General features: G+C 39.5%; 2 protein-coding genes across 2 annotated transcripts in view; both read right to left on the bottom strand.

Moving 5' to 3' along the window:
- dnaaf11 (dynein axonemal assembly factor 11) overlaps positions 1-10,314 on the bottom strand; it is a 73,063-nt gene extending 62,749 nt beyond the window's left edge. The window contains exons 1-2 of the mRNA XM_060823551.1: positions 10,267-10,314; positions 9,542-9,709 (exon numbers count right to left, since the gene is read on the bottom strand). Of these exons, the coding sequence (XP_060679534.1) occupies positions 9,542-9,709; positions 10,267-10,276 (178 nt within the window). The 5' untranslated portion in view covers positions 10,277-10,314. The remainder of the gene's footprint in view (positions 1-9,541; positions 9,710-10,266) is intronic.
- Positions 10,315-11,315: 1,001 nt separating this feature from the next.
- Positions 11,316-16,134, bottom strand: part of garem (GRB2 associated, regulator of MAPK1) — a 149,152-nt gene continuing 144,333 nt past the window's right edge. Inside the window, exons 7-8 of the transcript XR_009644458.1 lie at positions 13,625-14,369; positions 11,316-12,079 (exon numbers count right to left, since the gene is read on the bottom strand). The gene's annotated coding sequence lies outside the window, so the exon portion shown is untranslated. The remainder of the gene's footprint in view (positions 12,080-13,624; positions 14,370-16,134) is intronic.

Here is a 16,134-nt window from a genome sequence, read left to right as displayed (position 1 = left end):
ACCAATTGAGCTGACCAGGGTGTGTAGGAACTGCACATGTCTTTTACTTGATTAATTGTTGAAATCTACCACATCTATTAATTCATAAAACATAATATGTTTAAAGTTGCAGTGCTAAGCATGCCTCTTTTTGCAGTGTTCAAAGGCTTGAGAGCCAGAAGGCATGAATCTGAATGATGTGCCACAAGACTTCATGGTATTGGGTGTAATGTATTAATGTAGATGGAGGATTGTTTAACACATGGCAGTCAGAATGATAGGCATTTTCAGGTAAGAAAGATGCAACTTGTGAAGTGCCAGAAGGTCATTAGGGCCTCAATTACTTACCAATTTTATTAATGACTTGGAGGAGAGGGGACAGAGTGTAATGTTTTTCTAATGTTACTCTCTGTGTTGTTATATGGACAAAAGAATTCGGTAAGGGGATACAAAAAGTTGGACAGAGTATGTAAAATCACGACAGATGTAGTCTACAGTCAGGAAATGTGAGGTCATGCACTTTGATAGGAAGAAACAAATGCCAGATGTTAAAATGGAAAGACATTCCAAAAAAAGTGCAGCACAGAGAGATCTGTGCACACCAACCATAAAACATTAGCAAGTAGATGCAGCAAATAATTAAGAAAGCAAATGGAATTGGGGTCTTCATTGCCAGTTTTTGGAGTTTAAAAATAAGGAAGCCTTGTGACATCTGGTCAAGGTGATGGTAAGGCCACACCAGGAGTACTGTGCACAGTTTTGGTCCTGTACTTAAGGAAAATATGCTGGCATTGGTGTCTGTTCAATAGATATTTGCTAGGCTGATTTCTGGGATTAAAGGGATTGCTTATCATGAACAGCTACACAAGTTAGGCCTTTAGTTATTTGAGCAGTGATCTTAATGAAACATACAAGATTGTGAGGGGACCTAACAAGGCAGATGTAAGAGTATGTTTCGATTTTAGGAGAATCTCAAACTTGGGACATACTTACAAAGTTGACAAGGAGGTCAAAGCCAGATGGTCTGACTGGGTTAATTAAGGGTCGTAGAGATGTATAGCATGGAAACAGACCCTTCAGTCCAACTCGTCCATGCTGACCACATAGCTTAATAAAATCTAGTCCCATTTGCCAATATTTGGCCTATATGCCTCTAAACCCTTCTTATTCATATACCCATTCAGATGCTTTTTAAATGTTGTAATTGTATCAGCTTCCACCACTTCCTTTGGCAGCTGATTCCACTCATGTGCCACCATCTGTGTGAAAAAGTTGCCTCTGGGGTCCCTTTTATATCTTTCCCCTCTCACCTTAAACCTAAGCCCTCTAGTTCTGGTCTCCCCACCCTGGGAAAAAGACCGTGGCTATTTACCCATTCATGCCCCTTATGATTTTATAAGCCTCTATAAGGTCACCCTTCAAGCCTCCGATGCTCCAGGGAAAATAGCCCTAGCCTATTCAGCTTCTCCCTGCAGTTCAAACCCTCAAACCCTGGTGACATCTTATGAATCTTTTCTGAACCATGTCAAGCTCCACAACATCCTTCCGATAGCAGGAAGGCCAGGATTACACACAGTATTCTAAAAGTGGTCTAACCAATGTCCTGTACAACCGTAACATAACTTCCCAACTCCTATACTCAATGCACTAACCAAACGCCTCCTTCATTGTCCTGTCTACCTCTGACTCCATTTTCAATGAACATATGAACCTAAGCTCCAAGGTCTCTTTGTTCAGCAACACTCTCCAAGACCTTGCCATTAAGTGTATAAGTTCTGCCTTAATTTGCCTTTCTAAAATGTAGCACTTCATATTTATCCAAATTAAACTCCATCTGCCACTCCTCGGCCCATTGACCCATCTGATCAAGATCCTGTTGCATTCTGAGGTAACCACCTTCACTGTCCACTACACCTCCAATTTTGGTGTCATCTGCAAACTTACTAACCATATCTCCTGTGTTCACACCCAATTACTTAGTTGAGACTTTGTAGCAATTGATATAATTGAGTTGCTTGCTAGGCCATTTCAGAGGGACAGTCAATCACATTGCTAAATAAACGCCAGACAACTTGAAGATGGAGGATTTCCTTCCCTGAAGGACATTAGTGAGCTAAATGGCTCTTTCCTGATAATCAATAACGGTTTCATGGACATCAGCAGATACCTAATTCAAATTTGTATATTCTGCACTGTGAATGAAGTATTTATTGACTAAGAAGGTATAAGTATGACCAGCTGCATTTACCTTGAATGCGTCTGCTGACTGTTCTACAACAGTATTTTTAGTGCCAGTCACATTCAGGATTAATTTCTAGATAGCATCTGATGATATTCGGGGAAAGTGATGGCCTAATGGCATTATCATTAAACTATTATGTCAGAAACTGCTCTGAAGTTCTGCGGAATCAACAGAAATTGTTGGAAAAAATTCAGGTCTGACAGCATCTGTGGAGAAAAAAGCACTAGACCCAAAACATTAACTCTGCTTTCTCTCCATACATGCTGCCGGATTTGCTGAACTTCTCCAGCAATTTCTGTTTTTGTTTCTGATATTCAGCATCCTTAGTTCTTTCATTTTTCTTTTGCTTAAGGTTCTAGAGACTCGGTTTCACATCCCGCCATAACGGGTGGGTACTTAGCACAGGTAAATTCTGTGAAATTACACTTTAGTTGCCTCTAATATTTTCTTACTCGTACTTTCATCCTTCTTTTTATAACAAATAGTTCTATTGGGAAACCCATATTCCTGACTCACTGCGATACACTTTGCAGAACTAGTAAAAATAGTGACATTGGTCTTATAAAACCTCTAAAAATCAGATACTTTACATAGAGTTAAACCAACTGCAGTAAACGAAATTATCTCCTCAATACAGTGTCTGCAAACAGCATCTAAATGATGCTCATGCCACCATTTACAATTGTTCTAGTCAACCTGTTTGGTCATTTCATCAACTTCTGAGGCAGGTGGCACTTGAACCCAGATCTCCCAGCTGAGAGTAGGGACAATATCATGGTGCTGCAAGAACCTAAAGTTTCCATTTACACAGTGGAAGTAACAACTTATCGCAGGTTTAGATAGGAAGTTGAAGAATTTGGCTCACTACACCTATGTGAGTCTATTTAAATGCCATGAGGACTCCCACCTGTGGTCTTAAAATGGATTAGTGACTACTGTTTTGGGAGCTTCTGGTTTAATTTTAGTTTTTCAGTTTTTTTTAAGCAGTTTTTATTGCAACCTCATTTTCTGTCTCAACTGCAAGAAAGTTGACAGTAATTTAAAGGAACATAAAATCCATCATTAAATTGCAACAAAATTGATGTGGATTTTCTCATTCTTCTAGGTTAAGAACATAAGAAATATGATTAGCAGTAGATCACCCACTCAATACAATCACACTTGATTTTAGGCCTTGAATCCATTTTGTTGTCTACTCCCAAAATTCCTTTGTTCCTCAAGAAACCAAAAAGCTATCTAATTCAGCTTTAAATTCATTCAATAATGGAACATACATTCATGTAATGCATTAAGAAATGCCTTTTGCTGATGAATGATGTTCTGGTGAATGAATGAACCTACTACTTTACTGTTAAATCAGTGAACAAATAAACAAATGGGTCAATTGTTTCTTTGCATCGTATGAGCCAGGTGACTGATTACATTTTGAGTGGTCACCAGTTCAAGCATTCAAAAAAAAATTCAACAACGTGTTCTTTAGGCGGTAATCTTTGCAAGATTTCATACCAATAGAAGACTGATCGTAAAGATATGAACACAACAACTACCAGATAATTGGTGCATCAACATAACATTAGCAATGATTATCCAAACCAAACTAAATAATAGGTATTCCTAATCAAGACATTCATTTGGAACAGATTCAAGCAGTCAGATGCACTTATATAGCTCAGCTGGGAAAGTGTTGGATTAAAAATTTAAAGGTCCATGGTTTAATCCCAGATTTTGGTGGCTTCAATGACAGAGACTTAATGCGCCAAGCAGCTTCTTTCTTTGCCATAAAGTTGAGCTTCTAGTCAGTTGGCTGGAAAGCAAGCTAGTTTGTAATGCAGACTGTCGCTGATAGTGTGGGTTCAATTCCTGCACTGTTGAGTGGCCCTTCTTCTCAATTTTCCCCTCACCTGAGGTGTGGTGATCCACAGGTTAAACCATCACCACTCAGTTCTCTCTAATTAGATGGCAGCCCTTTGGGGGACCCTTGAGGTGTATGATGGTGTTTCCCAACTCTCAGCCATGATTCTGGGTTCAAGTCCCACCTGTTTCAGAAATATATAATGACCGAGGGTGGAGGCAATGGATTGCTTTTAAGACTGGAGATTTGTGACCAGTGGTGTGCCACAACGGATCAGTGCTGGGTCACACTGCTTTTCGTCATTTATATAAATGAGTTGGATGTGAATATAGGAGGCACGGTTAGTAAGTTTGCAGATGACACCAAAATAGGTTGTGTAATGGACAGTGAGAAAGATTATGTCAGATTACAAGGGGACTGTGATCAGATGGGCCAATGGGTCAAGGAGGGGCAGATGGAGTTAAATTTAAATAAATGTGAGGCATTTCATTTTGATTCAGCAAACCAGAAAGGACTTGTATGCTTAATGGTAAGGCTCTGGGCAATGTTGCTGAACAAAGTGACCTTGGAGTGCAGGTTCATAGTTCCTTCAAAGTGGAATCGCTGGTAGACAGAGTGGAGAAGAACGTGTTTGGCACACTTGCCTTCATTGTTCAGAACACTGAGTTTAGGAGTTGGGACATCATGTTGAGCCATACATGATACTGGGTGAGGCCACTTCTAGAATACTGTGTACAATTTTGGTTGGCCTTCTAATGGAAGGATATTGTTAAAACTAGAAAGAATGCAAAAAACGATTTCCAAATATGTTGTCGGAATTGGAGGATCTGAGTTATTGGGAGAGGCTGAATAGGCTGGGGCTTTTTCCTTCGTGGGTCAGAGGTTGAGGGGTGAACTTATAGAGGTTTATAAAATCATGAGGGCATGGATAGAATGAATATCCAAAGTTTTTCTTTTAGGAGAGCGAGGGAGTCCAAAATTAGATGGCACAATTTTAAGGTGAGAAGGGAAAGATTTAAAAAGGACCTGAAGAGTAACTTTTTTATGGAGGCTGGTGCATGTATGGAAAACACTGCTGGAGGAAGTAGTGGTAGCTAGTACAATTACAACATTTAAAAAGCATCTGGATGGGTATATGAATAGAAAAGGTTTAGAGGGAAATGGGCCAAATGCTGGCAAAGGAGACTAGGTCAGATTGGGATGTTTGGTCTGTACAGCCGAGTCAGACTGAAAGCTTGGTTTCCGTGCTGTATGAGTCTATATTATCCCTGAACAGGTTGACTGTAAAAGTATCTACAATAAAAATTGGCAGAAAGAGCTGCGCAAAAGACATGATCACCCTCTAGTGGCAAAATGACAAATATAAGAACAATTTAAAACAAATTCTACTGAGCAATTAAACGATTATATAAAGCTTCAGTCTAACTCCTTTGGGGAGAAACATTCAAATATTTCAGAATTCAAATTGAATACTTTCATGGGTGAAATAGGCAGAAAACAACAAATTAGCATAAATGAAATCCTAAACCTAAGACAGACAGTCATGGTAGAAACATAGCTACATATAAAATATTGTCAAGAAATAGTCACAGAAAAATCAACACAGTCAGTAAATTTTCTTCAAATTCCTTCCCAACAATTCCAAAAAGACTCACAATAAATTGTAAATTCGCGTATAACTGATCATCCTATGATAGCAAATTAAAAAGCTTTCAGCAGTATCTATTGTCTGCACGAATTGCAGCCAAGTATGAATCAGACCTGGCTTGGTTATTTTCTAAGTTCAGAAATATTCAGGATAGTGATAGTACAGTAACAACTATTACTTAGTGTAACAGAAAAGTCTCAAGGTGCATCTCTGGAGTGTCATAAAGTTCAGGGTTTGAAAAGGTCTATCTGGTGAACTCAATTAATAAATCTGGTAATTTTTTTTAAAAAGTGCATCATGAATCCATTGTTGTAAAGAGTAATCAAGTTCATATATATCCTTTAGGTCTAACTTGGTTTGACATGTGACTCCAGATGTGCAGCAATGGGGATGAACCTAAGATGCTCTCTAAAATGGCCTAGTAAACTATTTAATTATATCTAACCACTACAAAGCCTAAGAACAGGAATGAGTCGGGTTGGCACTAGGCATTGAAAACAACAATAACAAACATAGCCCTTTGATATTCCCTCACTGAAATCAGGGGTTTTGTTCCAAAAGTGTATGCACTGTCCAATGGACTAATCAAGTAACAGTCCGAATAGTCATATTCATAGAATCATACCTTACAGGTAATGTCGTAAACATCACCATCATTATTTCTGGGTATATGCTGTTCTACCATTAGGACAGACCCATTACAGTTGCCAGCACAGTGGCATACAGACATAAGGACATTGCCCTGAGATTTCTTTCATCATTGTCTCTGAACCTCAGAAGGTCTAACAGATCAAACATGAGCAAGGAACCTCTTATTGATTATCACCCACTGCCTCTTCTCAACTGATAAATTTGTACTTCTCCATGTTGGACACCACTTGAAGGAAGCACTGAGGGTAACAAAGATACAGACCATCTTCTGAGTGGTGGAGTTCAATGTCTTTCAGCAAAAGTAGCTTGATGGCACCATTAAGGACCTTCCCCATCAAGTCTATAGGTAAGTCAAATGTACTTTTTCCAGATCCTGTCCTTTTCAATACCATTTCTAAGCTCTACCAGCAATAGTAACAAATTGCCATTAAACATACAATATATTTCACCGCAAATATATTTCACAAGTCTATTTGCATCATGGCACAGTTTCCTTTATGTGTGCTCTTTTTTTTGAATAGATATCTTTATTGAAGGAAAATAAAACAAAATAACATATTACTACAAACTTACAAAATAATACACACAAATACAATTAGATATTAAATAAATAATAGCCAAAACATAGCAAACAAAGAGAAAAGATAAAGTGAAAAAAAACACTTAACTAACTACTAATCTAACCTATAACTAACCAGAACGTATAATAAAATATCTTACATTACTTAAAAGGAAATAAAAAATGAATAACATAATAATTAAATAATGAGGTACATGCTCAGAACGACTTAACATCAAGTCATAATGAAACCCGTATTCGTACGGGATTCCTCCCCCCGGGGGCCCCGGAGCAGCCAGACTCTCTACCACAACTAGATAAAAGCCCTTGACAAAATGGCCGAGATATCTGTATCTATATAGTTCAGAAAGGGTAGCCATATTTTATAAAATAATACAGTTTTTTGGTGCACCATATTTGTAAGGAAGTCAAAGGGGAATACATTCCATGACCAACCGACACCAATTCGAAAGTTCTGGAGGGCCCTCAGCTACCCAGTTTACGAAGATATTTTTCCTTGCACAAAAGGAAAGAATGGAGAAAAATTTAATTCTGTGCACATCCAAAGAGGGCAGGCTAGAAAAGCCCAGGAGAAGAGATACTGGATCCACCCTCATTTTTGCTCCTAAGATTTCTGTCAAAAGCATTTGCTACTCTGACCCACTATTTGCACATCTCGTGACATGTCCATAAGCAGTGTGTGAGAGTGCAGACCTCTATTTTACATTTAGGACACGTTGGAGATGCTCCTGCCCTAAATTTTGCCAATCATTCCGGTGCTATATGAGTGCTATATCCCTTGCACTATGAGGCAGCAGTGCTAACCATTGATCCACCATGCCATCCCATCTGTTATTTAAGACTGAAATGTTGGTTTCAGTAATAGTAACTACAACACAATGGATGGCATAAATCTCTGGTTCACTAAATTCCTTTAGAGAAGTAAACCTGATGTTTTCAGATCTGGTTTATACCTGATAATTGCACTTTTACGTTGCTGACCCTTAACAGTCTTCTGATGGGATTAACATGGCAGAATAAGTTTAAATTAGGAACCAATTTAGGGGAAGGGAGAAACAACTATTCTCACACTCTCCACCCAAAAACTAACAGTCCATTCTGACTCTGTCCTATTGAAATTTAAAACATCAAGATGAGATGGGTTCCTGGACTTCTTCATCAAGGCCATTTTCCTCACTGAGGAATGATATCCTGGCTAAGGAAGGAATGAAAGTTTATTATACTGATTCTTGGGCTAGAAGGACCAACACAAGAACAGAAAATGGATCAGTTAGGAGGATATTCAATTTAATTTAGAAGAATGGGGATGAGGAGAACCTCAGAAACACAAACTACCAATAGGAGTGGAAGGATAAATGCAGGACGTTCCAAATGACCAGGAAGTCCAGAAACAGGGATCACAGACTAAGGATATCGTGTTGCCCATTTTGGACTGAGATAAGAAATTTCTTCACCCATAGAGGGTGAAGAAAGTGACTTAAGCCAAAATATTGTATGTTTTCAAGAAGGAGTTGGTCAAAATTACTAGGGCTAAAAGGTTCAAAGGGAATAGGAGAAGCAGGAAACTGAATTGAATGATCAGACAGGAGCATATTGAATGGCGGAGCCAGCTTGAAGGGCTGAATGGAGCACTCCTGCTCCTATTTTCTACATCCGCTCTCATTATTAACCTTTATCATCCCAACCACTCGAGACATGAAGCTTCATTGTACTGAAGTCCCTAACATCTCTCTATTTTTTTCAAACAGTATATTTTCTATCAAGTGTCTTAAACACCTTTCTATCCCACCCGCCCATTTAACTCTCTTCCTGTTCCATATCCTCACTGACAAAGTCACAATTTCCTCAAGCATTAACCCTTGCAAAACTACTATCACAATCTTCTCTGCAAAAAAAAAATGCTTTACTTACATTTCTTCATTCTTTTCCTGGGAAGCAGGTACTACTGGCAAAGAACCCTAATTGCTCTTGTGAAGAATGCCTAGCCTGCCCTTAATGGATGGGTTTTTAATACAATTAATGATATTTTCATGGTCACCATTAATGATTTCAATTTCTGATTTCCTGACTGCCATGGGATCTGAACATGGGCATTGTCTGCACCTCAGGATTATTCATTCAGTAGTATTACCACTATACCACCTCTTCCTTTGATCTAGGTATTTCATCCAATTACCAAAATTAAATTTAAAAATAGATCTGAAAGTCCATATATCTCAACCTACAATTTTTACAGCTTTTTATATTTGCAGTACAGGAAATAAAGTCATATAAAACAGAGAAATCCTTAAATACAGAAAATCAAACTGTATGGTCAAAAACACCTTGTCTGAAAGTAGGTGTTTGTAATAAAATAGATGTTACAGTAATTACTTATTAGTTTTATTCTTTAGATAGCTGCTCTTTCAAAGGAGCATTGTACACTCTAGTCCAACACTGGCACATCCTCTTCATGGCTTCCAAAGGAAGACCAGGTGAATTCATCATCTTAATTTAAAATAGTGATTAAACAACCTTGACAAGTTTACTTAAAAAAAACTGTTACTAACTGTATCTATTCTACATTCTCAGCCAAATCACTGGACTTACCTATTTTAGGAATCAAATTATTTTGAAGGTAGACGATTTTCAGATCTCTGCACCATTTATCAATGTGTTCGATTCTCTCTATTTCTTGCTGATGTAAGGATATTTCTTCCAGTGAAAATATTTCGCAGTTATTATGTTCTGCTCGTTGCCGAATCAAATTTTCAGTGACTGGAAGATGGCAAATAGGTAAAACGGTAAAGAGTGGTCTGTTAACAAAATAAAACTTACTTTTAAACTACCTGGTTTCAGCAAAGAAAATTACGTTTTTTTACACTACACAGCATACAGAGAAAGTTCAGCACTGTTTAACCATCAGCGTGATATCATTTAAGAATATAACACTTGCACTTTTTCTCTTTTGCCAACAGGTATAATGAGGTATTCTCATACTGAGTTTGCTGTCTCTCTGGCCAAAATTGGCAAGCACTTTTCTGCCCTCAGACAGAGCATTGGTTGGCTATAATCCTGATTCGATTGCCCTTTGCTAGCTCCAACGGTCACAGCGTTCACCCTGGGGAACTTTGGCTGCGTCCTTCCTCCTCTGTAAACCCAATACTGTACTGCACCTGGCGAGCTCAGCACCGAATCGCAGCTCACCCCTGGGAAAGGAGCCCTGAGCTGACTGACAGACGGACAGGTCGGCGGCAGTTTGGACAGCCTCAGGAATTTAATTTTTCAGTTGCTGCTATTTTGCCATGACCAGGGTCACGTCTAGCCTCACTTACTTCTCACCATCGTAGCCCCCTGTCCCTGAAAGCTGACGATGCCGAGCGGTGTGCGTAACCACGGTAACCTGAAGCCACGCCCATCACGTGGCCACGGAAATCGGCGACCCCGCCCCGTGCTGTCACCGGGGAAACCGCCAGCTCTCGCGCTTCCGGAAACACAACGATTTTTTTTGTCTTGTTCACCTGGAGGGAAATCTCCTAAAAACAAGCAGAGTTGGAGAACACAAAACCAGAAGTTGCTAGAAAACTCAGCAGATCTGGCAACATCTGTGGCGATATGCTGCCAGACTTCTGGTGTGTTCTGAAGAGGAGTCACTGGGCCCGAAATGCTAATACTATTTTCCCTCCACAGATGCTGCCAGGCCTGGTGAGTTTTCCCAACAATTTCTATTTTTGTTTCTGATTTCCAGCATCCGCAGTTTTTTGGTGTTTATAAATTGGAGGGCAATCTGGCAAGCGGAAGCTCTGTTCTAGGAGAGCTTGCTGAGCACCCACTCACTAATTTGAACATAACACTGTTTTGTCGTATTCTGTCTAAAACCCTGATAGTGTGTTTGAAGATTATTATGTTGTAATCTGCAAAGTTCAGGGACAACTGTGATTTGACCACACTTGCCAGAATATTAGCGCATCAGATCTTGGAACATTCTCAGCCTTATCCTTCAAGAATAAATGAAACTGTTTTAGCTTTCAGAAAATCTATCTCAAAAGAGAATTCTATTCATTTTTTTTCCTGAAGAGTCCACGGATGTGTTATGGGAATATGCAGAGGTAAATATTTATATTTATATATTAATGACTGGTTAACATTTAATAAAGATGCAATAGTTTTATTTAATGCTCAAGAAAATAAATCAGTAGTTGAGATTACTAGAAAAACCCGTTTAAAATCTGATTGTGACCATGTTTTTTCATCTTCATAACCAGAAAACACATTCTGTACTTGGACGAGAGCAACATGCACACTTCCATCCTCTTCTTGTTAAGAGTCTAATTGTTTTATTTATTGGTGTTACATGTACCAAGTTACAGTGAAATTGTGTTTTTGAGTGCTACACCGGCAGATCGTATCATACAAAGCTCAGAGTAACAAATCGAGTGAGAATCAAATTTTACAGCCACAAAGAAGGTGCAGAGAGAGATCAACAGTAACATTTGAGGTCCATTCAAAAGTCGGATAACAATAGAAGAAGCTATTCATGAATCTTTCGTACATGTATTCAAACTTTTATATCTTCTGCCTGATGGAAGACAGTGGAAGAGAGTATAACCAGAGTGAGATGGGTCTTCATATTGATTGTTTTCCCGAGGCAATGGCATTTATAGATTGAGTCAATGGGTGAAAGTCTGATTTGCGTGATGAACTGGGATCAGCAGTTTCTTTTGGTCTTGGGAAGAGCAGTTGCCAGAACACTCTGTGATGTATCCAGATAGGGTGCTTTCTATGGTGCTTCAATTAAAATTGGTAAGTGTCCTTGTGGGCATCCTTAGCCTCCTGAGGAAGTAGTGACATTTTATGCTTTCTTGACCATCATGGGTGAATGAGGCCAGATTGTTGTGTGATCATCACTCCCAGGAACTGATGCTTTTGACCATCTCAACCTCAGCAGAATGGATGCAGACACAGGTGTTCCCATCAGTCCCCTTCTTGAAGTCAGTAACGGGCTCCTTTGTTTTCTGAAGTTGATGGAGAGTATCTTTATACTAAGCACTCAATCCCTTTTCTGTATTCTGTCTCTTGGTGTTTGAGATCTATGGTGTTGTGAATAAACTTGAGTGGAGATGGGGTGGAATTTGTGGTTCCATAAGACTATAAGAAACAGGCAAAAGAATCAAAGAGTCATTCAAGATAGGAGCAGACCTTTTTGTCCAACTCTTTCATACTGACCTGTTTTTCCAAACTAAACAAGTCCCATTTGCCTATATCTCTCTAAACCTTTCCTATTCACGTACCTGTCAAATGTCTGTTAAATGTTGTAACTTACCTGCATCCAATTTCCTCTGGCAGTTTGTTCCATGTTAAACCATCCTCAGTGTGAAAAAACTGCCCTTCAGGTCCCTTTTATATCTTTTCCCTCTCGACTTAAAATTATACCCTCTCGTTTTGAACTCTCCTATCCAAGGGAAGTGACCTTTACTATTCATCTTATTTATATCCCTCATGATTTTATAAACCTCTAAAGTCTAAATTTACGAATCAGTCTACCATGCAGAACCTTGTCAAAGGCTATACTAATGTCCCTGTAAACACCGCCTACTGCTCTGCCCTCATCTATCTTTTTCGTTACATCCTCAAAAAACTCAACCAAGTCTATGAGACATGATTCCCATGCACAAAGCAATACTGATTATACCTAATCAGTCCTTGCATCTCCAATTGTATGTAAATCCTATCTCTCAGAAGCCCCTCCAACAACTTTCCACCACTGACATCAGAATCCCTATTCTGTAGATTCCAGGTTTCTCATTACTGCCTTTCTAAATAAAGGCACAATAGCAACCCTCCTGTCCTCCGGCACCTCATTCGTGGTTGTACATGATACAGATATTTCTGGTAGGGGCCCTGCAATTTCTTCCCTTGCTGCCTACAGCATCCTGGGATAAGTTCTTCCAGCATCTCCTCTTCTATAATGTGGACTGTTTGAGACATCTATATTTATTTCCCAGAGTTCCCTAACCTCCATGCCTTTCTCCACAGTAAATACTGAGGTGAGATATTCATTTAGCATCTCTCCCATTTCCTGTGGTTCCACACATAGATGACTTCGTCAATCTTTAAGGGGCCCTATTCTCTCCTTAGTTGCTCTTTTATGTGCTCGGAAAATCTCTTTGGATTATCCTTAACCTAATCTGCCAAGACTATCTCATATCCTGTTTTTACCTTCCTGATTTCTCTCTAAGGATTGCCCCACACCCCTTATACTCTTGTTTTGCTTGACCCCAGTTGTCTATGTTTAACATATGCCTCCATATTCTTGATCGGAACCTCAATATCGTTATTCATCAATTGTTCCCCATTCCTACCAGGCTTATCCTTCATTCTAACAGGAATGTACTGCCTCTTGAACTCTCATTATCTCATTTTTGGAAGCCTCCCACTTACCAGTCGTCCCTTTACCTGTGAACAGTTTACAGAGGAATCTCGATTATCCGAATTTTGGATTATCCGAAGATGATCTCAAGGTACTGCAAAAATGTTTCAAAGAGGTAAGTGTATTCTGATTACCTGTACTGGAGAACATGTGAAAACCCTGACTGAAACAAAGAAACTAGCACTCCAAGCATTAGTGACTAGATTTTTTTTTACGCAAGGGTAAAGTAAAAGTAAGTGTGTTATGAATGTAGGTTTGCTTACTGAACTGGAAGGTTTGTTTCAGACGTTTCATCACCATAGTAGATAACATCTTCAGTGAGCTCTGGATGAAGTATTGGTGGTGTAGCCTGTTTTCTGTTTGTGTTTGTGTTTCCTTGGGTTGGTGATGTCACTTCCTATGGTGATGTAATTTCCCTTGCTTTTTCTCAGGGAGTGGTAAATGGGATCCAAGTCAATGTGTTTGTTGATAGCGTTCCGGTTAGAGTGCTATGCTTCAAGGAATTCTCGTGCGTATCTCTGTTTGGCTTGTCCTGGGATGGATGTGTTGTCTCAGTCGAAGTGGTATCCTTCATCATTTGTGTGAAAGGATCCTATTGATAGTGGGTCATGTCTTTTTGTGGCTAGTTGATGTTCACATATCCTGGTGGCTAATTATCTGCCTGTATGTCCACTGTAGTGTTTGTTACAGTTCTTGCAAGATATTTTGTAAATGATTTTCGTTTTGCTTGTTGTCTGTACAGGGTCTTTCAAGTTCATTAGCTGCTGTTTTAGTGTGTTGGTGGGCTACCATGATGCCAAGGGGTCTGAGTAGTCTGGCAGTCATTTGTGAGATGTTTTTGATGTAGGGAAGAGAGGCTAGGGTTTCTGGACATGTTTTTTCTCTCCTTGTTTGTGTTTGTTGCTGAGAAATTGGCAGACTTTGTTCATGGGTACCCGTTCTTTTTGAATACACTGTACTTTCCTCTGCTCTTCATAGTACTATGAAGTACTACTGGTACTCTTCGCACTGTGAAGATATGAGGTGAAAAGATTCGAATATAGATGTGAAATTTAACTGGTCTCAGATAACTTTCCCTTTATTATTAAATGAATGCCTAGTGCACACAGAGAAACAAATTGCTCAGAACTTGTTTGCTAAAGAATGCTAACAGGAGGGGTAGATATAAAAACTTTACATATAACTAATGCTATAATAGCATTAATAGTATGAATCTTATAGCAGTTTGTTAGAACCAACTGTCTTTTGCCTCTTTCATAATTAGGACAGTGGGAAATATAGACAGTTACAGAATTTGATAGGGATATCAAATGAATACATTGAATAAATAATTCAAGCACTGCTGGGAGATGTCTGAAGGAGTATAACCAGTAACTTTGGAATGAGAATTAATAGGATGCATTGAAAGATCCCAAAACCTGATGATTACTGCAAGGTTTGTAGCTCAGGTTGAGGTTTAGGGTGTAGGTTTGCTCGCTGAGCTGTAGGTTTGATATCCAGATGTTTCACTACCTGGTTCGGTAACATCATCAGTGGCGACCTCCAAGTGAAGCGAAGCTGTTGTCTCCTGCTTTCTATTTATAGGTTTGTCCTGGATGGGGTTCCTGGGGTTTGTCATGACCACAAACCCCAGGAACCCCATCCAGGACAAACCTATAAATAGAAAGCAGGAGACAACAGCTTCGCTTGGTCACCATTGATGATGTTACCTAGCCAGATAATGAAACGTCTGGATATCAAACCTACAGCTCAGCGAGCAAACCTTCACCCCAAACCTGATGATTACAATGTCTGTTAAACATCATGAAATCTAGGGGAACTGAGGGCGGTCCATAGGATTGTCCACAATTGATTAGGTGTTTCACAAGATTGGATGTATAGAATAAGGGGGAGGGACAGTGACCATTTTGTATGCGAATAATGTAACAAAAGTATAAAAATACTGTATTACATTGTGAAAGTCAGATTGTCATCAACCTCTGTTTGGGTCTGAGCCAAAGATGAGGGGCATAATTGTGCCCTTACGTCAAGGCTGGTTTCAGGGGTAGTCTTTGGCCTCTTCTTGCATGACCTGGTGACTGCTTGAATAAAGGCCACCAAATGCCTTAATTTGTGCCTTCCTTCTGAAATTTTATCTCCAGTCACTCCTATAAAATCATCACACTGTCTTCTGCTCCCTTATCCTTCCTACAATATCTAAACCCTGGAACATTCAGCTGTGTAGATAGTGGAAATGGAGAAAGTAAGGACTGCAGATGCAGGAGACTCAGTCGAAAATGGTGGTGTTGGACAAGCACAGCAGGTCAGTTTCGACAGTGTAGGGATTCTATTCTATGAAATAACATCTTTTCTCGTCAGCACCCTGTACCCACTTTGGCATAGATGCTGTTTGCTTCACAAAGTCATCTAGACTCAAAACGTTAGCTGCTCTCTCTCCACGGATACTGTCTGACCTGCTTTCGTCTCCAGCATTTCTTGTTTTCTGTTCATGCAAGCCGGTTACCTTGATTGATTATATTGAATAGGTGTTAATGGCACAATCAATCAACAAAAGTGAGATATTAAGCCAGGAAGCATTCAATTGAATCACGCCAGACAGATAAGGGAACTGGAAAAGTGCAGGTCAGGCAGCATCTGACGACCAGGCAAATCGACATTTAAGCAAAAGGAACGAATTTCTGATGAGGGGCTTTTGCCTTTTTATTGCCTGATTCTAATCTCCAGCATCTGTGGTACCCACCTCCGCTAAAATATGAGAGTTATGTACCTCGAT

The sequence above is a fragment of the Hemiscyllium ocellatum genome, chromosome 4, assembly GCF_020745735.1.
Source record: "Hemiscyllium ocellatum isolate sHemOce1 chromosome 4, sHemOce1.pat.X.cur, whole genome shotgun sequence".
Lineage (NCBI taxonomy): Eukaryota > Metazoa > Chordata > Chondrichthyes > Orectolobiformes > Hemiscylliidae > Hemiscyllium > Hemiscyllium ocellatum.
This window is presented reverse-complemented; position numbering and strand designations above follow the sequence as displayed.